Raw genomic sequence first — 24195 nt, forward strand, 5'->3', positions numbered from 1 at the left:
CAATTGCATTATAAAGTCAGCACTGCAAGATATAAACTCATAATTTATGCAACTGGCTCCAGGTCTTTTTTCTATGGAAGCTCATTTTCACCATCTCACAATTCTGACCTTTTTTCCCACAACTGCAAGTTTACATCTTGCAATTCAGACTTTTTTTTCTCAGAATTGAGATATAAACACGCAATTGCGCTATAAAGTCAGAATTGCGAGATATAAACACAACTGCAAGTTAAAGTCAGAATTGCGAGATATAAACTCACAATTTTTACTTTTTTTCTCAGAATCAAGAGATATAAACTCGTAATTGCGTTATAGAATTGCAAAATAAAAAGTCACAATTCTGAGAAATAAAGTCAGAATTGCATGTTAATGTCAGAATTCTAAGATATAAACTCTCAAGTTTGAATTTAATTTTTTTCCCCTCAGAATTGCAAGATATAAACTCACAGTTTATGCAACTGGCTCCAGGTCTTTTTTCTATGGAAGCTCATTTTCGCCATCTCAAAATTCTGACCTTTTTTCCCACAACTGCAAGTTTACATCTTTTTTTTCTTACTTTTTTTTCTCAGAATTGAGATATAAACTCGCAATTGCGTTATAAAGTCAGAATTGCGAGATATTAACAATTCTGAGAAATAAAGTCAGAATTGCAAGATATAAACTCATAATTTTGACTTTATTTTCTCAGAATTGAGAGACTTGCATTTGTGTTATAAAGTCAGCATTACGAGATAAAAAGTCACAATTCTGAAAAATAAAGTCGTAATTCTGAGAAATCAAGTCAGAACTGCAAGATATAAACACAATTGCAAGTTAAAGTCAGAATTGTGAGATATAAACTCACAATTTTGACATTTTTCTCAGAATCGAGAGATATAAACTCGTAATTATAGTCAGAATTTCAAAATAAAAAGCCACAATTCTGAGAAATAAAGTCAGAGTTGCAATATATAAACTCAATTTGACTTTTTTACTCAGAATTGCCAGATATAAACTCACAATTTTGCCGTTTTTCCTCAGAATTGAGAGATATAATCTTGCAATTGCATTTTAAAGTCAGAATTGCTAAATAAAAGTCACAATTCTGAAAAATAGTCGCAATTCTGAGAAATCAAGTTAGAATAGCAAGATATGCTCACAAATTTTTACTTTTTTTCTCAGAATTGCGAAACTATTACAATAGTAATAGTTAAAGTACAATAGTTAGAAACTCACAATTCTGACTTTTTCTCAGAACTGCATGATATGAATTAGCAATTTTGACTTTTTTTCTCAGAATTAAGAGACTTACAAACTATAAACTTACAATTGCGTTATAAAGTCAGAACTGTGAGATATAAAGTCACAATTCTAAACAAAAATACAAGTCACAATTCTGAGAAATAAAGTCAGTATTGCGAGGTGTAAACTCACAATTGCAAGTTAAAGTCAGAATTGTGAGATATAAACTCCTGACTCTTTTTTTCCTCAAAATTGCAGTCTCACAATTCTGACTTCGTAACTTGTATTTGTGAGTTTATATCATGCAATTCTGAGAAAAATGTCAGAATTCCAAAATAAAAAGTCGCAATTACCTTTTTAAAATTTTTTTATTCAGTGGCAAAATTGGGCTTCCATTCATTTCACCCCAAAATCAAAAGAAAAATATAAAACATTTAGTTGTGTTGTCATTGATATCTAAAACTATTAGAAAATTGTTTTCGGTAATTGACATTAGGTAAATAAAAATATTGAAAACTTAAACAACATAAAAACTGAAATGTTAATTTGTAGTACTAAAACTACTAATACTTAAAAAAATAAAATAAAATAAAATAAAGATAAATAAATCAAACCTAAATTGAAGTTTTTTTTTTTTTTAAGTAAAAAATTACAAAAGCACATAACAAAATCACATTTAAAAAAACTTTCACAAACTCGCAATTGCAGATTTTTAAAAAAAAAAATTCTAAAATTAAGAATATAAAAATAAAAGGCAAAATATAAATGCAAAAATAAAATTCTAAACATTTATATATACTATAATTGTAAATAGATTATACAAAAAAAAATAACACTGGAAATTACAGTTTGCATAAAGAAAAAAAATATGCCTATTTGTTGTACCATTAAGATTTTATTTTTATGTATTGTGACATTATTTTCATTACAATTAAGGACATTTTCACTCTGAATTGTAGGTACTGTATGTTTGTTGCTGTTGTTGTTGCACCACAATAATGAGAATTTGAAATGGAAATGTGCTTAAATGTGATTACATTTTTATGTTTTTTTGTAATTTTGAGAATTATGATGATGCAGACATGTTCTATACGGGTTTTGTGACATTTATTCTTTAAGAGTGGATAGCTAAAGGGCCTTTTAGAGGTATTCAGAATAGAAGTGTAATTCTACTATAAATCTACTTCCTCCACAGCCAGGAAAACAGAGGTTCGGTTCAACCTGCTGAAACAAGAAGGAAATGACCAGGTGAAGAACGGCCAGTATCAAGGTGCTGTGGACAAATACAGCGAGTGTCTGGCCATCAAACCTAATGAATGTGCCATCTACACTAACAGGTAAACCTGTCCAACACTTTACAACTCTTATCATCAGCTGAAACACAGACTGTGTTCAAAATAGCACACTATCATATTACTCATCCACACAACAGACAAAGTACAACAGTCAGGCTCTAAAAGTAAACATCCCATTCATTTTCACTATAAGAAAACTGTTTTTGACAGTCATTTAGGTCCCACAAATGTTTTGGTTTTCCAGCATTTTTCTGTATTTGAACCCTTTCCAACAATGACTGTATGATTTTAAGATCCATCTTTTCACACTGAGGACAACTGAGGGACTCATATTCAACTATTACAGAAGGTTCAAACGCTCACTGATGCTCCAGAAGGAAATACGATGCATTAAGAGCTGGGGGTGAAAACTTTTCAATTTGAAGATAATGGTAAATTTAACTTATTTTGTCTTCTGAGGAACAAGTATCTTCTGTAGCTTCTTAAGGACAGTACTAAATTAAAAAAAAAATGATATTCAGGCAAAGTAAGAAAAATGTACACATCTCCATTCTGTTCAAAAGTTTTCACCCCCGGTCTTAATGCATGTTTTTTTCCTTCTAAAGCATCAGTGAGTATTTGACCCTTCTGTAATAGCTGTATATGAGTCCCTCAGTTGTCCTCGGTGTGAAAAGATGGATCTTAAAATCATACAGTCATTGTTGGAAAGGGTTCAAATACACAAAAATGCTGAAAAACCAAAAAAATCTGTGGGAACTGAAGAATTTTTCTGAAGAACAGCAGGCAGTTTAACTGTTCAGGACAAACAAGGGACTCATTAACAACTAAACAAATGAAATTAATCAAAGCTAAATTGGAGTTATATTAAAAAAGAAGCAAACATTTACAATATAAATATAAATATAAATATAAAAATATAAATGCAAAAATAAAAATCTATTATTGCAAATTGTATATAAATATTTATACTAAATCTGCATTTTGCATGAAAAAAAAACATCATTAAGAATCAAGTGTATGTCAACTTTTGAAGTCATTTTTATAAATTGAACTATTATCTTCTCTTGTGGACTATATGTAAACACCTTTTTATGTAAAAATTTCTTCTTCAGGTCAGCACTAAATAAAAAATAACATGCATTTTGTATGATCCCTCTTATTTTGCTGAAATAATTCACATTTTGCAGATTCTGCAAGATGTATGTAAACTTTTGACCTCAGCTGTATATGTTTAAAAACATTATGTAATAGAGGTCGATTCAGTTCATGTTAAAATCCTTATGGGAGAAATAGTGCTGAAAAAGTAGACGGATGCATTTGTACTATGCATTTGCTTCAGCAGTATGTATATTATACTGATGAATTTAAAACATTTTGGTCCAAAATGCAATTAAAATGGCAAGATAAATGTTTAATTTCTAAAACACTGGACACTTATTGAATTAAACATATGAGCACATTTGACAGCAGTAGCATACTATTGTTTGAAATGTTGCATCATGCATACTGTACATGCATAATATAGCACACACTGTGCTGTATGAAGCAAGCTGCCGCAGTTTGGTGCAGTTCAGGCTAAACACTTACAAAGTAGCAATGAACTGAACCAGCTGCACATGTTGTCCTGTCTCTCATTTGATGGAGCCTTCCAGAAAGTGCTGAGACTGGAGCTTCAGACGAAGCCATTCAGTCAGCAATTAGCTCTGACAACTCCAGCATAAAACAGCAGAAGAGTCCGCAAGGCTAAATGAGAAGTGTCTGCTGTGTTTTCCAGAGCGCTGTGCTATATCAAGCTGGAGTGTTTCGCAGAAGCCAAACAGGACTGTGATTCTGCGCTTCAGATCGAGCCAAACAATAAGAAAGCATTTTACAGACGAGCACTAGCACACAGAGGCTTAAAGGTTTGAATTTTGTCATCAGAAATACCTTTTATACTCACAAGAATGCATTTTACATTTAAAACACTGTGAATGATCGATTGTGTGTGCATGTGAAGTCAAACTCACCCTATTACAATAGTGTTGAATTGAGTGCAGTAACGCCGTTTGTTCTCCCTCAGGACTACCTGTCAGCTAGCACTGATTTACAGGAAGTACTGCAGTTGGATCCGAATGTGCAGGAGGCCGAGCAGGAGCTGGAGATGGTCACTAAACTGCTCAAAGAAAGCCTTCTGGCTAATGCTCAAGGTAAACGCTCACTGCCAAAGAACATGTAAAGAGAGTGAATTCAGATTTCTCATAAATTCAGAATTTTTTCTAATTTATATATCAAAATTCGGATTTTTTTTCTCAGAATTCTGGGTTATGTCTCAATTTGTTTTGTTTATATCTCAAATTCTGACTTTTTTTCCCAGAAGTCTGAGTAAATGCAAAAAAATTTCCTCACAATCCTGTTAAATTTAAAAATGTTGACTTTTTTCCTCACAAATCAGTGTTCATATTTCACATTTTTTTTAAATATCCAACTTTTTTTTTTAAATATCCAACTTTTTTTTTTTTTTTTTAAAGACTTTTTTCCCAGAAGTCTGAGATTTTTTTCCCTCACAAGCCTCAATGTATATATCATAATTCTGACTTTTTCCCTCGTAATACTGAGTTTTTTTTTTAGAATTCTGGGTTTATATCTCAAAATCTGACTTTTTTCCCAGAAGTCTGAGACAATCTTCAATTTATATAACAAAGTTTTGACTTTTTTCCTCATAATTAGTTTTTATCTCAAATTATGACTTTTTTTTCTCCGAATTCTCAGACTTTTCTGAAAATTCTGAATTTATATCTCAAATTCTGGCTTTTTACCTCAGAATTCTGGGTTTATATCTGAAAATTCTAAGCTTATATCTCAAATTCTGACTTTTTTTCCCAGAAGTCTGAGATTATACTTGCAAATTCAGATTTTTTTCCCTCACAATCCTCAATTTATATATCATAATTCTGACTTTTTCCCTCGTAATACTGAGTTTTTTTTAGAATTCTGGGTTTATATCTCAAAATCTGACTTTTTTCCCAGAAGTCTGAGACAATCTTCAATTTATATAACAAAGTTTTGACTTTTTTCCTCATAATTAGTTTTTATCTCAAATTATGCCTTTTTTTCTCAGAATTCTCAAGACTTTTCTGAAAATTCTGAATTTATATCTCAAATTCTGGCTTTTTACCTCAGAATTCTGGGTTTATATCTGAAAATTCTAAGCTTAAATCTCAAATTCTGACTTTTTTTTCCAGAAGTCTGAGATTATACTTGCAAATTTATTTTTGTCCCTCACAATCCTCAATTTATATCTCAAATTCTGACTTTTTTCCCAAAAGTATGAGACAATCTTTAATTTATATAACAAAGTTCTGACTTTTTTCCTAATAATACTGAGTTTTTATCTCAAATTCAGAAGAATTCTGGGCTTTTTTTCTCACAATCATCAGTTTATATCTCAAATTCTGACTTTTTCCCTCATAATACTGAGTTTATATCTCAAATGTGCAGCCATACTGGAGATACTCGGATGTAAACAACAAAATGGATTGCATGATTAATGTACCACTGAATTCTGAGTTCTGCTAATTTCTGCTGTCTAAACCACGGAAAAAAAAACATGTGAAAGCTGCTAAATCATATAGAGAAGGACTTATAGGCTGGAAAGGCCGCAATATTTTGACAATCTAAAGTTAATAGCTGGTAAAGATACGTACAAGCAGTATTAATTAAGATATTAGTCTAATATTTCACCTACCTGACCGGAAATAATAAGAACAAATACGAATGTTGTCAAAATTCTTGCCCTGGAAATCCTGGTTTAGTTCAGTCATAATTATGAGATAAAAAGTCAGTTACCTTTTTTTTATTCTGAGGTAGAAAAGAAATAAGATATAAACACAGCATTTTCTCAGAATTCTGAGTTTCTTACAATTCTGCCTTTTTTACTCAATTCTAGATTACTTCCCACAAGATTTTTTTTCTTAGAATTCTGATGTATTTCTTAAAAATTCCCTTTTTTCAGAGTTTATTTCTTGCAAATTTATATATCACAATCAGTTTGTTTTTCAAAATTCTAACTTTCTTCACAGAATTCTGTTTATATCTACAAATTCTGACTTTTATTTCTTAGAAGTCTGAGGTTATATCTTAAACTCTGACTTTTTTCTCAGAATTCTGTTTATATCTGGAAATTCTGACTTTTTTTCTTTCAAAATTCTGAGTTTATATGTAAAAAAAAATCACACTTTTTTTCTCAGAAGTCTAAGTTTATATCTTGCAAATTCTGCCTTTTTTCCTCAAAATCCAACCACAAACCCCTTTTGTTCCTACGTTTTTTTGCACTCTTCTCCTTGATTAGTTAAAACTTAGTTAGTACTCCAAATGTTTTCCCTGTCAGACCGATTTGCACAGCCCAAAGCATGACAATAATTGGCCATTTTCAGCAGCAATAATCAGCAAAACATGCAAGTTTTGTTCAATTCAGTGGCATTGTTTACGTTCAGTGACACTGATTGAAGACGCATCAGAAAAACATTCGCTAAATATATGTGCAGTAAACGGTAAAACTGTAATACATTTACATAATATGATCAGACACACCAGTTTGCAATATCAAGCAGCAAATGAGACCGGAAGCCTCACACATTTTTAGCTTCATCAGTTTAACTCTTAAAATGGCTGCGTCCACTCTAAATGAAAAAATAAGGTGGATAAAGCAGACGAAACATAAAATCTATCACAAATCACAGCCAATCAACTAAAATACATACTCTGTGCATTATAGAATATTTTTCATGGATTACAAACTTTCTTTGTAATCAAGAAAAAAGATTGAACGTTCTTGTTGCCTAGTTGTTTTTAAGACCTGAGGTAAATTATAAACTTATGCTTTTAATTGTGGTTATTAAAGTCACGCAAAATGATTTCGAATTCGAATTAAACAATTTTAGTATTGTACTTAGCTTACCTGAGGTAATCGATTAACGTTAGCTGTTAGACCATTTGGCCCGCTGCCATTTTTTTATTTATATTTTATTTTCATATATATTGTTGTTGTTGTTTCTGTTGCCTGTCGAATGTACTAAAGTGATTATTTCCAAATTCGCCATTCAATAATAATAATAAATCGTAATCCGGTTCGTCTTGACTGACAACGCAATTCGCCACGCGCACGCTCCGCCCATCCGCGCGTCCGCCAAAAGAACGTAAGACTCGAGAATGGAGCGCCCAGGTCCAGCAGAGAGTCGAAACTGTCCTGTTCAGTACTTCATTTACAGGTCAGATACATCATCTGTAGACAGATCTAGTCTAGTTTTGTTTAAGCATTAAACTGCTTGCAAATATTATCAATAGCAGTCCGTTTGCTGAAAAATTTACAAAATGGCATAACTTGTAAAGAGTAGGAACTTAGCCTACAAATATTCACATTGTTTTATAACACGTTTAGAGGGAGCTAAGGCTAACAATACAACCCTTACAAAAATTAACCATGTTTTAACTAAAAACCAAAAAACATTGTTACTATAGTTAAACTATGGTGACCACAAATTAACAAAGGTTTTGCTACACTTGGTATTTGTAGTAAATGGTATTTGTAGTAAAACTCTGGTTATACAAATTGTAATAATAATAATAAAAAAAAAACACGGTTACTATACTTTTACCATAGGCCTAATTAAACCATGGTTAATTTTCCTAAGGACAAAACATGACCCATGATAATGCAAAAAAAAATCAGTATTAGGATTTTACTAAAGATATATTCAAGATGTAGCTATTATTGTAGGCCAACAGTTTTGACATTTAGGCAAGATAAAACAATAGCACATGGTCCTAATGTCATAGCCTACTTACATTTTTATAAAAAGGTAAACGGAAGTTCATCAAGAGATAATCTTTAATTATTTTGCGTGGCACCAGCCAGTGGATTATACTTTTTTATTGTCCATGGTCTCAGAATTTGTTGTAGGTTTTTGGGATGGCCTGGATGAGTGTGAGATTTCCCGGCCTGAAATTTTGTCCCAGTCCGCCCCTGCTAACGTTACATTTGTTTAATCAGTATCACAGTTGCACAATAGTTCACAAGGTTAATACTGAGTAATTTACATGGTAGACATAATACTGTCACTTATTTTTTGTCTGCTGTTTCGCCAGTAAAACCATCCACGGTGGGTCTCTAAGCAGTTACTAAATTAAACTGGCGGCCACATGCCGAATGAGAGAGGTAGGCTGCACGAGAAAAACGGCGTTTGTTTTCAGTTTCGTTTTTACCCTCATTCGTTTTGGTTTGTTCAGCAACATATATTCTTCATTCTTGTTTTGTTCTGAAAACCATTTAAAATAGCCTGTAGGCTATTGTACATTATAACACTTCGCTTTATTTACCGGTGTTATTTATGAATGTATTAATGCGGTTATCCATGTTTAACCTAAACTACAATGCAAACCTAAATATGTTTTTATAATTTTATAATTTAATGAGCAGCTATAAACTCATATTTTGGCATTTTATAATCTGTGGATATTTTGATGAAAGTAACTTAAAAGTAGTGTAACGCATTACAATTTAGAGACAGTAATATTGTAATGTAACTAATTACTTTTATAAGACAGTAACTAGTAATATATAATGTATTACATTTTGGAAGTAACTTGCACAACACTGGCTATATATAGGAGGACACTCATGAGACTCATCTATTGCCTCTTTTTTTTATCAGAAACTGAGAAAAATTATAATTGCAACAGTATAAAAAATGATAGCGGCATGAACATTCAGTTTCATATTATTTAACAACATATCATTTAAATGCGGAGCCTGTTAATCCCAGGAGACCTGCATAGTTGTACATTTAAATGCTGACAGCTAAACACTATCATAATGTGTTTAGGCTAATTTTAGCTAGCTAGCCATACTTCTCTTCAGGGACATCTTAATCGTATTCTTGATAATCAGTAACTTCATAGTCATGAACACATTTTTAAAATCTTGCAATATTTTAAAGCCTTTATTATTTTCCAACTCTACAGCTGTGCAATAAAATTCACTTCAAAGATCCACTTTTCATTCATTCAGACTGCATGGGAAAAAATGCCTTTTCACGGAAAACAATGTCTTTTTTTAGGCTAAAAATGATATGGAATGACCCATATAACCAGAAGATGGCAGCAGAGGATCAATCATTGCCTGCAGCTGGCATTTCAACTCCCTGTAGTTTTTCAGACGCTTTTCGATTTATTATAAAATTACTAGTATAAAAAAACTGAAGTACTTTTACTGCCCTTAAGTATATAGTCTAGCAAGTACAGAAAGTCATTAAGCTCAGACACAAACAGCCCATAAGGGGGAATTATTTAAATACTTACATATAGTTCACTACACATAAGTTAAATATTAATGGTATAATAATTCAATAATGCACTCAATATGAATCGATATGAATTTGAATATTTGAATATTTTCTATAATTTAATAACTACATCTTTTAAGCTTTATCTTGAACTGTAAAATCTGTTAAATAGCCTATATTGAACCAACACAAACTTGTTACTGCTGTAGCTTTGTTACTCTGAATTTAGTCTGAATCATTTAATGCACAGCTCTGTTTTTGACATCAGCTTGTCAGATGTTTCGTCCAGTTATTATTGTCAATCATAGCAATGACCGGTGAATATTTAGTCAATTATTTTTTTTAAACTTGCGTATGTCATTCTTGAAACGGTATACATGGACGTTTGTTAGACAAACAAAACTTTTCCTCGAATGTGAATGGATTATGTACAGAAAACTAACAAAGTACGCTCATATTACGACACAGTTGACCGGAAATGACTTAGCTGGCTTGACTAAACAAGGAAGTAATCCGTGCATATATTTAATTGTTTTGAACGAATCGTTTGATTGAATTATTCACTGATTTGCTGCCACCTGCTGGTATAACGATGTGACTGCAGAAAGAGTCCTTACCACTGATGAACAGACTGAAACCAGAATTATTTTATACTAAGCTTCTAAAAAATGATATCAGAATGCAGCAACTGATCAATCATAATCAAATATTCCAGAAAGTGTGTTTTAACAACTTTAAAACACATAAAGACCAGGATTTATCTAACAGATGCTATAATCAGCCATGGTACCTGAGTGAACTTTGATCTTAGGTTTAGCTGATTAGTGCTGTTTACTGAGGCAAGGGTCAATCTTACTATTGCTCATAACTGAACAAACCCTTGATCCTTAAGTAGTCAACTTCGGACTGTAACTATGTGTTTATGCAACATGCTACATTTATACGAGCAGCTTTTTAAGATGTTCCTGAACTTAATTTCTCACAACAACAACAAAAAAAGGTATATAAAACACTTTGTCTTACAATTCTGACTTTCTATATGTCAACTTGATACTCTGGGAATAAAAGTCATAATTGTGAGATAAAAAGTCACAATTGCCTTTTTTATTCTGAGGTAGAAAAAAAATATGATATAAACGTAGGACTGCATAAAGTATATCAACTCACAGCATTTTCTTACAATTCTGCCTTTTTTACTCAATTCTTAGATTACTTCCCACAACTCTTAGATTAAATTTTTTTCCTAGAATTCTGATTTATTTCTTAAAAAGTCATGTTTTTTAGTTTATTTCTTGCAAATTCATATATCACAAATTCACAATTTTCAGTTTGTATATCAAAATTCTGACTTTGTTCTCAGATTTCTGTTTATATCTGGCAAATTCTGCCTTTTTTTTCATAATCCTCAGTTCATATATCAAAATTCAGACTTTTTCACAGAATTCTGAGTTTTTATCTTGCAAATTCAGATTTTTTTCCTCTCACAATCCTGTTTATTTTTTAAAATTCTCACTTTTTCGTCAGGATTCTGTTTATATCTACAAATTCTGACTTTTTTCTCAGAATTCTGTTAATATCTGAAAATTCTGACTTTTTTCTCTCAGAAATCTGAGTTTATATCTCGCAAATTCTGCCTTTTTTTCTCATAATCCTCAGTTCATATATCAAAATTCAGACTTTTTCTCAGGAAGCTGAGTTTATATCTTGCAAATTCAGATTTGTTTCCTCTCACAATCGTGTTTATCAGAATTCTAACTTTCTTCTCAGGATTCTGTTTATATCTACAAATTCTGTTTATGTAGAGTTTATGTAAAAATTCAGACTTTTTTATCAGAAGTCTAAGTTTATATCTCGCAAATTCTACCTTTTTCTCATAATCTTTAGTTCATATATCAAAATTCTGACTTTTCCTCAGATTTCAGAGTTTTAATCTTACAAATTCAGATTTTTTTGTCTCACAATCCTGTTTATTTATCAAAATTCTCACTTTGTTCTCAAAATTCAGTTTATATCTACAAATTCTGACTTTTTTCTCTCAGAAGTCTGAGTTTATATGTGACCCTGGACCACAAAACCAGTCTTAAGTCGCTGGGGTATATTTGTAGCAATAGCCAAAAATACATTGCATGGGTCAAAATTATTGATCTTTCTTTTATGCCAAAAATCATTAGGAAATTAAGTAAAGATCATGTTCCATGAAGATTTTTTGTAAAATTCCTACTGTAAACATATCAAAATGTAATTTTTGATTAGTAATATGCATTGTTAAGAACTTAATTTGGACAACTTTAAAGGTGATTTTCTCAGTATTTTGATTTTTTTGCACCCTCAGATTCCAGATTTTCAAATAGATGTATCTCGGCCAAATATTGTCTGAAAATATCTGAAAATTCGGACTTTTTTTCTTTATATCTTGCCAATTCTGCCTTTTTTCCTCATAATCCTCCGATCATATATCAAAATTCAGACTTTTTCTCAGAATTCTAAGTTTATATCTTACAAATTCAGATTTTTTTTTCTCTCTCAGTAGTCTGAGTTTATATGATAAAATTCTGTTATTTATATCTAAAAACTCTGACTTTTCCTAAAATATCTTGCAATTTCTGCCTTTTTTCTTATAATCCTCAGTTCATATATCAAAATTCAGACTTTTTCTTAGAATTCTGAGTTTATATCTTGCAAATTCAGTTTTTTTTTCAGAAGTCTGAATTTATATCTCACAAATTCATTTTTCTCACAATCCTTAGCTTATAACTAAACATTCTGACTTTTTACTCAGAAGTCTGAGTTTATATCTTAAATTCAGATTTTTTTCTCTCACAATTCTGATATTATATTTCAAAATTCTGACTTTTCTTCTAATGTCTGAGTTTATGTCTCACAAATTCTGTCTATTTTCTCATAATCCTCAGTTCATATATAAAAAATTCAGACTTTTTCTTAGAATTCTGAGTTTATGTCTTGCAAATTCACATTTTTTCCCTTTCATAATCCTGTTTATTTATCAAAATTCTCACTTCTCAGAATTCTGAGTTTATATCTCAAAATTCATTTAACTCCAAATTCTGACTTTTTACTCACAATTCTGAGTTTATACAGTATCTCACAAATTCTGAATATTTCCACAATCCTGTTTGTAAAAAAAAATCTGACTTTTTTCTCAGTTTATATCTTGCAGATTTTTACTTTTTTCCCTCATAATCATGTTTCTGACTTTTTTTCTCAAAAGTTTATATCTCAAATTCTGACTTTTATAGAATTCTGAGTTAATATCTCGCAAATTCTGACACTTTTCTCACAATTCTAAGTTTATATTTCAAAATTCTGACTTTCTTCTCAGAATTCTGTTCATTTCGAAAAATGCTTAATTTTTTCCTCAGAATTTTTATTTGATATCTTTCAGGTTCTGACATTTTTTTTCCTCATAAACATGTTTCCATGTCAAATTCTGACTTTTTTCTCAGAATTCTAAGTTTATATTTCAAAATTCTGACTTTCCTCTCAGAATTCTGTTCATATCTAAAAAGAAAATATTAATTACTTCCTTAGAATTCTGAGTTTGTATCTTGCCGATTCTGACTTTTTTTCTCAATCAGGTTTCCATGTCAAATTCTGACTTTCGTAGAATTCTGAGTTTATATCTAGCAATTTCTGACTTTTTTTTCTCAGAATTTATATCTCAAAATTCTGACTTTTTTCTCAGTTTACATGTTGCAAATTAGACTTTTTTCCGCAAGGTTCATGCACCAAATGTAGCACTTAAATGGTAACTACTGTATTCAACGGGACATACATGATGCTGACTGTGACTGTTTCCTCGCTGTAGGTTGACATGGAGGCAATAAATGATGAAATGAACAGAGAGCTACAGGAAGAACAGACCCTCCATCATTAAAGCCAGACGCAGCGGATCCAGCGTGCCTGACGATTCCAGCTCCCGGTTCCCACAGTCCCGCCACGAGGGTCCATTCATCCTTAGACTGTCATGCGCTGCAACTAAAGTTTCCCTTCCAGCAAAACACTCATCTCATATTCTTCTAGGAATATTGTCTGATGCAATGCTGACAACGCAAAGCATGCAAACGGTTCATACTCTATAACTCTGGCTTCAGTAGGCACGATTGAGCATGGCACGGCTGGGAAGCGTGTAACAAAACGGGATTCTAGGGTTACGATGGAACGGCTGTCAGGTGTATGAGAGAGAATGTGCCTTTTATAAGAAGCTGTGGCTCACATATGGAGTGATTTAACACTCTCAGACAAAAATTGTAAAGGATGATTTAATTTGCTACATTTAAAGTGTCTCATTTCTCAGGACTTAATATATTTTTAATAGCTATTCCATTGTACTGTGTAATATATGCATACAAGTAGCTCATGTAGTGTAATTGTTTTTGACATCTTCCAGCCTTCAGCCCAACCATCGTCTCAATATGCATAGATAAAACACAAGTTCTCACAAGGTATGAATGTGCAATAATATTAGATGTAGATATTCTTTGGGATGTCAGCAAAAAAAGAAATATGTTTCAGATGAATAAATTTGCATCAGCTAAATAAATGGCTTTATAAATTACTGAGTGAAATATTTTTGCTATTAGACATATTTGGGAATTTGTAAAAAGTGTTTATAGTTGCAAAACCACTTAAAATATTCACCATGTTTGCACAATTTATTGGGTCTCATCGGTTTCCAGTTCCAGCTCGTTTTGCTCCTTGATATTGCAAATTGGTGTGTCTTACCTTATTATTGTAATTTATACTAGGGGCCTTTGAATGCTTAAATCTGATTGGCTGATGAACATTCTGAGGTGTACATTACTTTCAGGGAAACGCAGGGCGAAAGTAGTTCCAGGCAGCTCTTGACCGCATTACAGTGCCCTCCATTAATCTCCATTAATCCTACTCACAATGGCATTTTAAGGACAAAACTTGGACGAAAGCCTTGAAACATAACATCTGATCGGTGTCTTGAGGTGTGGTAACCGAACAGGAATAATTGACATCAATCCATTTAATTCTTAGAAAATAATGCACACTCATTTTCTAAAAGAGCAGTACTTGCAATTATTCCTTACGCTTATCTTAATTATGAACACACTGGTTTGGAGTTTCTCAGAATTCTGAGAACTCACAATTCTGATTTATTTCTCGCAAATCCTAAATTTTTCCTCAGAATTTTGATTTCTCACAAACTCTAACTTTTTTCTAAGTTTATCAAAATTCTGACTTGTTACTTAAGGCCATTGCACACCGAGTCTGGAATTATCACACGTAAAAAAAAATCTGTAGCAAGCATTTTGATAGGAAAGGATGACGAGTACGAAAAAAAGAAAAAGCGCAATTTCAGACTCAGTGTGCAATGACCTTCAGAATTCTGACTTTTTCCTCAGAATTCTCAGTTTATATATCAAAATTCTGACTTGTTTCTTAGAATTCAGTTTATATCTCACAAACAACTTTTTATCTCAAAATTCTACTTATCTACCTTTTTCTTACCGTAAGAATGGGTCTGGCTTCCGGGCTCACCTGAGTCCAGCTATTTTTAGCTGTACAAAACAGCTTGTTTTGCTGCTTGATATTGCTATTTGCTGTGTCTTACCATGTTATTAATGTATTATCTTAATTATGAACACACTGGTTTGTAGTGCAAACACTTTTACCATTTATTGCACCTTGTTATTCTTTTCATTACTTCTTATAGCAGCTAATGAACTGGAAGTCTCGTCCATAGGCTTAAATGTGGACGAAATTTTTAAATAATGTTTTGAAAGAAGTTCATTTAAATAGTCAAAAATACAGTAAAATGTTAAAATATATTGTAATTTCAATAACTGAATTTCCAATTTGAATATAAAATGTAATTTATTCCTGTGATCAGAGCTGCATTTTCAGCATCATTATTTAGTCCTCAGTGTTACATGATCCTTCAGAAATCATTTCTAATTTTTTAGCTTAATATTTATGTGGAAATCATGATATATGCAGTCACTCAAACTCTCATTATAGTTACATCTTACATCCAGTGTTAATTGGGGAAAGTTACTTATATAGTAATGCATTACAATATTGAGTTAGTCCCTAAAAAAATAATTAGTTATGTTAATGACTTTTTATGGAAAGTAATGCGCTACGTTACTTTTTAAATCTGGGAAGGGCTTGTTTGTTTTTACCATAAAAAGTTCTATTTTCGTCAAATGTAAAAGCCTTTTCACACCAAAAGCCTCAGGCTTAGAGAAAAGTAAATTCCCGTCTGTACAGTAGACCACAGAAGAAAAAAATTCAACTCTTTAGCAAAAAAAAAGAAAGAAAAATGTTAGATTATCTAGAGAATTTTTTTCTTATAATTATGAATTGGATCATCGAAGGTCAGCAGCAAATACTTTATATCTCATAATTTAGATTTTTTTCTCAAATTTTAGACTTTCTTCTCTGAAATTCTGAGTTTACACTTGCAAATATAATTTTTTTCACAATCCTGTTTTAATATTAAAATTGTTTTTATCTCATAATTATTTTCTCAAAAGTCTGAGTTTCTAAATTTCTGACTTTTTCCCCTCAGAATTCAGATTATATCTTGCAAATTCAGACTTTTTTCCTCAGAAGTCTGTATATTTCAAAAATATATATATTTTTCTCACAACTCTGTTTATATATCAAAATGAAGATTTTTTAGTCTCAATTCTAACTTTTTTTTTTTATCAGAAGTCTGACTTTATTCTCAGAATTCTAAGAATATATCGAATAAAAACTTGTTTTCCCCTTCTCAGAATTCTTTTGTATCTCAAAATTCATACTTTTTTCTCCGAAATCTAAGTTTAATTCTAAGATGAATTGGATCATCAAAGGTCGACGGCAAAGACATCAGTTAATAAAATGGGATTAAATGCACATTTAAATTCACATTTGTTCTAGAACCAAAGTAACATCTCACTCACAATTTCTCTCAACATGGGGACAGGAGAGCTTTTAATCAATAAATGGGGGAAAAGTAACTGGCGTTACTTATTTGAAAAAGCAATATTACGTAACTTGCGTTACTTCTAATGCGTTACCCCCAACACTGCTTACATCTCAATAGCTGTCAGTTGTTTGTGAGCAATCACAGACACCACACATCCGGATCCATGTTTTTATTTTCATTTAGATATGCATTTACACGCATATTATAAAGCAAATATACAAATATCAAGCTGTTTTGAACAAGTTAGAAATCAATCGGCCCTAGCCTCTTAAGTAATATTCGTACAGATATGGGCAGGCTCAAAACATACAAAAAAAAAAAACACTAAAGAAATAGAAGGAACAAAAAAAAAAAAAAAAAAAAAAAAACAAAGCAGCTTGTGGCATTAGATCAGTCCCGAGAGATTACGGAGCAGCACCAGAACGGCAGCGAAAAAAGACCAACAGAAATGAACAAGATGAACAGTGCAAACACACGCGGCCCAGAGTCCATGGAGGAGGAGGAGGAGGAGGAGGAGGCGTCTGTAAACTGTGTGAGAGTGTGTCGAAGTCGTCGTCAGTGAGCCTGAGTGCTGTCTTTGGTAGGCGGTCAGATCTGTAGTCCCTAAAAACAACACAGGGACGCTTAGGAAACGATGCTGCTACTCCGCCTCGCTAACATTCAATGCAGCCTCATCCGGTACAATTTGAATTCGTAAGACACAAACACATTTTATAATGATCCAAAAGGCACCATGAGATCAAAACACATACAAAAAAAATAAGAAAAAAATTATTAATTGGTTGAAATGACCTGAAAGTGATTACCATCATAGCCTTTACAATGAAAGTAACATTAGTCGATTCCGGCATTAGTCGAAAGGATGCAAATCTTTTCGATTCATAAATATAAACACTGTATCCATAATAGCCATTAGGACGACTTTTAATCTTGTTTAACAGGCCAGACTCGCTTCCTCCCTTAGAAAGGGTTTGGTCAAATTCCCCTTCCTACCAGCAGGGGGCGCGGCGCGGCTTCATTCAGCTCTTCTCTGGCTCTTTTACCCTCACACAGGGCTTGAACACATCTACTTTTCCCAAAAATGGAAAATAAGCAGTGACACCTGACGCTAGAAATGAAAAGCCCTCCCCAACAATATAAAACACACTCATGTACAAGAATCACGGCTGTGAAGGGGAAATCTATCTATACTATTGACTGGTCCCTCTTAGGCTCATCTTGAACATCTCCGCATCCCTTCAGACTTCCTCGGTGCCTCCGAATAGTCGCAGATGCCTCCAACTAAAGCTATACGCTGGCTAACTGAGAGTATATGTGTGTGTGTGTATATGTAGTGAAGGTGCCTGAATACACGGGTCAATCACATGGCGTCTGGCAAAAACACGTCATGGTCATATTTCAGCCCAAAACTATGAGTTTAAGTTCTTTATTTAAAGAAAACGAAGCCTGTGTTTAGAAACGATACGATTTGTGACACCTTCTAGAAGTTCGCTTCCAGAACAAAAACTTGAAATGTCTTTCTTCAGCAGTAAAGCAATTATGTTTTTTGAGGAGAACATTTCAGGATTTCTCTCCATATAATGCCCCCGAGTTTGAACTTCAGAAATGCAGTATAAATGCAGCTTCAAAGGGCTCTGAATGATCCCAGATGAGGAAGAAAGGTCTTATCTAGTGAAACGATTGGATATTTTCTAAACAATATATACATTTTAACCTCAAATTCTCATCTTGTCTAGCTTTGTGTGAACTCTGGTTCAATACAGTTAGGTTATGTCAAAAAAACTCCCATCTCATTTTCTCCTCCAACTTCAAAATCGCCCTACATTGCCGTTTTTTTTGCAAAGGGCGTTTGATCTTCCTTGCATGCCCACTTTGTAAACACTAGAGTACTTCTGCAGCGATGTAGGATGATTTTGAAGTCGGAGGAGAAAATGAGATAAACTGGAATTTAAGGCATTTACGTTTAAAAAGTATATAAATTGTCAATTTCTTTAGAAAATGACATTGTTTTGCTATAAAAGACCCTTCTTCCTCGGCTGGGATCATTAAGAGCCCTTTGAAACTGCATTTAAACTGCATTTTGGAAGTTCAAACTCGTGGGCACCATAGTCCATTATATGGAGAGAAATCCTGAAATGATTTCTCAAAAAACCATTTCTCATCGACTGAAAACGGACAGACGTGAACATCCTGGATGCCAAAGTGGGTGAGTAAATTATCTCTTAATTTTTGCTCTGGAAGTGAACTTCTCCTTTAATGGAAATCAAGCACATTTTCCTTCCCAATTTCCCCAAAAATCCATTCTTGTTACTCTAATGCGGAAATGATAAATCAAGGTAGCATTTGTTGTACTGCCATGATGATGATTTTTTTTTTTCACTGTAACACAGAAACAAAACACCGTTTGAGAGTATTAAAAATCTCTTACGAATCATTGGAAATGACAAAATAATAATAGCAACTTAAAAACAATGTCTGTTGCATTATAAAGAAGAAAGAGGGGTAAAAATGTGCTTAAAGAGACAGTTCACCCAAAAATGAAAATTCAATCAGCCATTTCCACCCTCATGTTGTTTCAAACCTATACGAGTTCATAAAAGACTGTTGGTAACCAAAGAGTTTTGGACCCCATTGACCTCCATTATATATATATAAAGTCAATGGAAACCAAACCTGTTTGGTTAGCAATATTATTCAAAATGTCACCTTGAAACAGCATGATGGTAAATAAAGACTAAACGTTTATTAATGGGTGAACAGTCTCTTTAATTACCATCAAACTGTCACAAATCAAACCAGTCCAGTTTGTCAAGAATGATATTTCTCCTTTCCTTTTATTTCCAAGGGTGAAAAATGAGCTAGACACGCTTTCGTGTGTTTTCCCACGCACTCGTTCCTCATTAGTGAGGCTTTTCATCGCAGTGACCCTGAACACTGAAATAGAGGCATGTGTGATTGACAGCTACATCATCTTCATCACCAGTATCTGCATCACTTGCTGCTTTACATTCATCTGTTGCCTTCTGAATCTCATCTGAGCTTCGGGTCCAACTGTAAGCAACTTTGGTCACGGCGAGCTTTCCGAAACCTCGAGGCGCGTCCTGCGCTTGACCAGTGTAAATAGTGGCGTTCCTTCTCCGACATTCAAAAAAAACCAACCAACCGGGACGTTAAACCTCCGTGAGCGTTAAAATCTTCAATTTATTGTGTGCAATCCTTGGTAATAAAGTGAAAAGCTAGCATGTGGGTCAACTGGTTATATCTCTGTTTGAATGCAGGCGTTACGCACAGGACTAGTTGGCTGAGGAAGGTTGTTATTGCGTTCTTTAGGCGAGCTCTGGCCCGCGTCAGCCGCGCATATTAAACTTACATTCTCCTCTGCAATGTAGCATAGGGGGCGCTCCGCGGCTCCGTCGGGGGTTAGAGGGGCTACCGCAGCTTGCGGGAGGCTCCCTGCAGTGGGACAGTTCTCCAGCCGGTCGTTCTCGACCTCTGGAAGCGGGCTGACTATGCTGCCCGTGTTGGGATGTCGGACGTGGGACTCGTAGCAGGGCGGTCTGCAAGCGTCCAGGTCGGAGCAGCTGAACTCTGAGAAGTGGCTGGAGTGCGAGTCGGCCACAGACGGCAGGCTGCCGCTCAGAGAGGGCGAGTCTAACTCGCTGGAGTTGGTGCTGCGGCGCTCTAGGAGCTGGGCGTCCATGTCTTCTCGCGTCTCGTTGATCTTGGTGCCGCCGCTCTTTTTGCGCAGCTTGCCTTTGCTCTTTTTCCCGGAGGAAGAAGAAGAGGTGGAGGACGGCTCCTTGGCCCAGCGCGAAGTAAAGCATTTGCCTTCGTGGGGACAGCCGGAGGGGCAAACGCCGGCTCCGTTTCCGCCGCTGCTGCCGTCGTCCATGCTGCTGCTGCCGCTGTGGTGCCTGAGCTTGCAGCGTTTGGATTCCACATCCACCTGCACCTCCATACTGTTCCCGTCCCTGCTGCAAAACAAAACAAAACCACTGTTTTTTCATGCACCCGTCAAGTCAAGTTTTTCAGACTAGTGGAAAGAAAACACCCAAAGACACTGTTAAGTGTTACTTTTATAGCACTTTATATATTTGTGTCAATACATTTCAATTATAATCCATATTTTTAAAGGCTGTTTTCTCAAAATGAGTTTTTCTCCTACACTGAGCCATAAATCTCCACTTCAGTAGCACTTACACATGCTAAACTTTGCATTTGTATTCCTGACTATATTCTGAAGGTTTTAACAGGGATTTATTTGTATATAATTAGCTTGATTTTATACATTTCATTCCCCAAAATAGTAAAAAAAAATACATTGTTTTCTGTCTGTTCTTCGTGAATTATGGAGAGACAAAATGAGATGCCAAATATCCAAAAAAAACAAAACAACATTTGGATGTCAAAAAAATTAAACAAGAATTTTGAAACTGATTTCATCCAGCGTTTAGATTTTTGTACTAGAAATGTATGCAAATTAGTGCATATTTCATTAAATGTCTCATTTGCATATTTAAACCTAACATTTTAGAAAACTTGTAATACAAAAAATGTTTGCAATTATCAATGTGATCAATCAACTGGGTAAGTAAGGTGATAACTATTAGTTGTTGTTTTTTTTACCCTGTTCAGCTGCAGTGTCTCGCCTTAAAGGAGAAGTTCACTTCCGGAACAAAAATGTACAGATAATTCACTCACCCAATATCTTTCTTCAGTCGTAAAGAAATTAGTTTTTTTGAGGAAAACATCTGAGGGTTTCTCTTTGTATAGTGGACTTCAACAGAGTCCACAAGTTTGTACTTCCAACATGCAGTTTAAATGCAGCTTCAAAGTGCTCCAAACAATCCCAGCCGAGGAAAAAGTCTTATCTTATGAAATGATTAGTTATTTTCTTTAAAAAAAAGTCGAAAAACTCAAATTAAACTAAGTAAAAAAATTTCGATGGGAGTACTCCAACTGTCGTGAATCAGAATGCATAGTTCACACAGAGCTAGACAAGACGATCATTTGAGGTTATAAAGTATATAAATCGATTTTTTTTTTTTAAATAACCAATCGTTTCGCTAGATGAGACCCTTCTTTCTTGGCTGGGATCATTTAGAGCCGTTTGAAGCTGCACTTAAACTGCATTTTGGAAGTTCAAACTCGCGGGCACCATTGAAGTCCATTTTATGGAGAGAAATCCTGAAATGTTTTCCTCAAAAAGTATTTTCTATATGACTGAAGAAAGAAAGACATGAACATCTTGGATGAGAAGGGGATGAGTACATTATCTGTTTCTCCTTTAATGAAAGCCTGACATCACTGAGCCACCTCATATTTGTTTGGTTGTATGAATACAGACCTGTCCAGAGGCAGGTAGGCGTTGAGAATGGATCCAGCCATTGCTTTGGTACTAGCGTTGTCACTGATTGTCCCCAGACTGACGGTGCCGGACTCCCCGCTCAGACTGCAACGCTCCTTTTGAACATCAGCTTGAACCTCCAACCTGAAAGACACAAGCAATACTTTTAAAACCTAAATGTTTACATGAATTCACATGTAATTTGTCTGTTCAGACCAATGCATGAAAACAGTAGATGGGCTGAATCAATGTGAAATTTGGTTATTTCTGGAAAAACAGAAATAGCCCAGTTAGTCTGGTACACAAAAGGGCTTCGGTTTCTAAAACCTGCTTGTCACAGAGAAAAAAGGAAGTCAAATCCGTATTTACATGTTTTCAAACAGCTGTTAGATTTTCATCGGGTAAAACGTTTCCTGAAATATAATGCAAAACATAGTCTAAAATGAGTTATAAAGTCTTAAATGACCGTAAAGAGTTGGGAGAAAATTGGATGTGTGTCAGATCCACGTCATGTGCATCAGGTTTTAAAGAGGCCGCACTGCTTTTAAAGTGAAACCTGCTGAAGTCTGTCAGTGATGTAAATCAAAAGAAGAAAAAAAAAAAAAAAAAAAAAGAGAGAAATCACTCGACTGCTTCAGTCTCTGATTAACTTTTGTAGCTTGAATGAAGATTAATCTGTATAGTTTATGCATATACAATTTATAGTGAAGATACATTTATATGTGAAGATTTTAAAATCACTTACATTAAAAGTTGTTATACATTTCAGAGCCTATTACATGTTAAAAAAATAATGGCTTTAAATTATATTGTAATGTTGACTGGCTATAAATAATAGGTAAAATTGAGGAAAAATGCATTTAATAGTACACCAGTAGCAGTATTGGTATCATGGTAAAATAATGCTATTAAAAACATATTTAGGTTTTTGCACAGACCGACCGTTTTGTGTCTTGACATCTCAAAGTATGGCCACAAACCGCAGGGTTTATTTTGGTTTTGTCCATGTATGTTTTTTTGACTCTCAAAGCTGTGGACCCCATTGACCGCCATTATATGACTGACAGACCGCAACAGTTTGAGTTAAAAATCTTTGTGTTCTACTTGAAGGATCCTTTGATCCTCACATGCAGACTGTTTGTGTTTTTGTTTTGATTTGTATGTTTTAATTAATTTATAATCATTAATTTACATAATTATTTATAATCATTTTCTAATCATTAGTCATTCATATAATGTATTATTTGATTGTTTCTGCACGTGACGGAAAATACATTTAACAAACCCTGTGATAAAAAAAAAAAAAAAAAAGGTTTTGCTGTTGAGTTTCTCAAACCTGCTCCTTTTACTTTTTGCATGTGTCTTTAATCAAACACACTTGCTTAAGGTCATTAGCTCATTAGTATAGACTGAAATGGCTGCATGGTAGGACACATTCAACAGTTTTGACACTGGCCATGACAGTGTGTAAATGTTTATGTCAGTCTGAACAGACAATATTAACAGCCGTTCATTAAAATTAAAATTTTTTTGAGTCTTTTTGCATTGTGGTGGATGTTTTGCATTATGAACTTCAGAGTACGTCCAAATAGTGCATCACACTATGATTTAAGGCCACTTTTGGTCAATAATTGTGCTCAACATTACATGTAGACACTACGTCACTGACCTGTTAAAGCAGTTGACCATGGCACTTCCTGACAAGCTGCCAGTGATGCTGGCCCCGGCGAGGGCCATAGTGCTAGCGTTTTCACTCAGGTTGTCTCTCATTGCTCCAATACGCTCCATGTGACTCCCGCTGGCACTCAGGCTGCCCGTCAGGCCCCCGACACTGCCCTCACCGATGCTGGGGTTATGCCTGGTCTCTGCTACCGAAGTGGTGTCTGATAGAAGAGAATAGAGAGAAAGGGGTCATTACAGCAGTTCATAAAAGCGAGAAGCATTCGAGGGAAAAAAACATCACAAGTTCAGTTTTAGTGTTTGGTATTGGAGATTCTGCAGATAAAAATGGTAATTATTGTATAAGGCAGAATCTCAATTGAAATATAT

General features: G+C 34.0%; 2 protein-coding genes across 4 annotated transcripts in view; one reads left to right on the forward strand and one right to left on the reverse strand.

The window, feature by feature from the left end:
* The window catches only part of spag1a (sperm associated antigen 1a), a 28021-nt gene extending 13610 nt beyond the window's left edge, over positions 1 to 14411 (forward strand). Inside the window, exons 5-8 of the mRNA XM_073821926.1 lie at positions 2417 to 2558; positions 4291 to 4417; positions 4576 to 4702; positions 13662 to 14411. Of these exons, the coding sequence (XP_073678027.1) occupies positions 2417 to 2558; positions 4291 to 4417; positions 4576 to 4702; positions 13662 to 13666 (401 nt within the window). The 3' untranslated portion in view covers positions 13667 to 14411. The remainder of the gene's footprint in view (positions 1 to 2416; positions 2559 to 4290; positions 4418 to 4575; positions 4703 to 13661) is intronic.
* Positions 14412 to 16960: 2549 nt separating this feature from the next.
* rnf19a (ring finger protein 19A, RBR E3 ubiquitin protein ligase) overlaps positions 16961 to 24195 on the reverse strand; it is a 73377-nt gene continuing 66142 nt past the window's right edge. The window contains exons 8-11 of one of the 3 annotated variants that reach the window (XM_073821804.1): positions 23816 to 24029; positions 22147 to 22290; positions 20170 to 20773; positions 16961 to 17402 (exon numbers count right to left, since the gene is read on the reverse strand). In XM_073821804.1, coding sequence (XP_073677905.1) covers positions 17388 to 17402; positions 20170 to 20773; positions 22147 to 22290; positions 23816 to 24029 — 977 coding nt within the window. In that variant the 3' untranslated portion in view covers positions 16961 to 17387. Of the gene's footprint in view, positions 20774 to 22146; positions 22291 to 23815; positions 24030 to 24195 lie in introns of all 3 variants that reach the window. The other 2 variants (XM_073821803.1, XM_073821802.1) reach the window with 2 other exon arrangements.

This window comes from Garra rufa, chromosome 17 (genome assembly GCF_049309525.1).
Source record: "Garra rufa chromosome 17, GarRuf1.0, whole genome shotgun sequence".
Taxonomy (NCBI): Eukaryota; Metazoa; Chordata; class Actinopteri; order Cypriniformes; family Cyprinidae; genus Garra; species Garra rufa.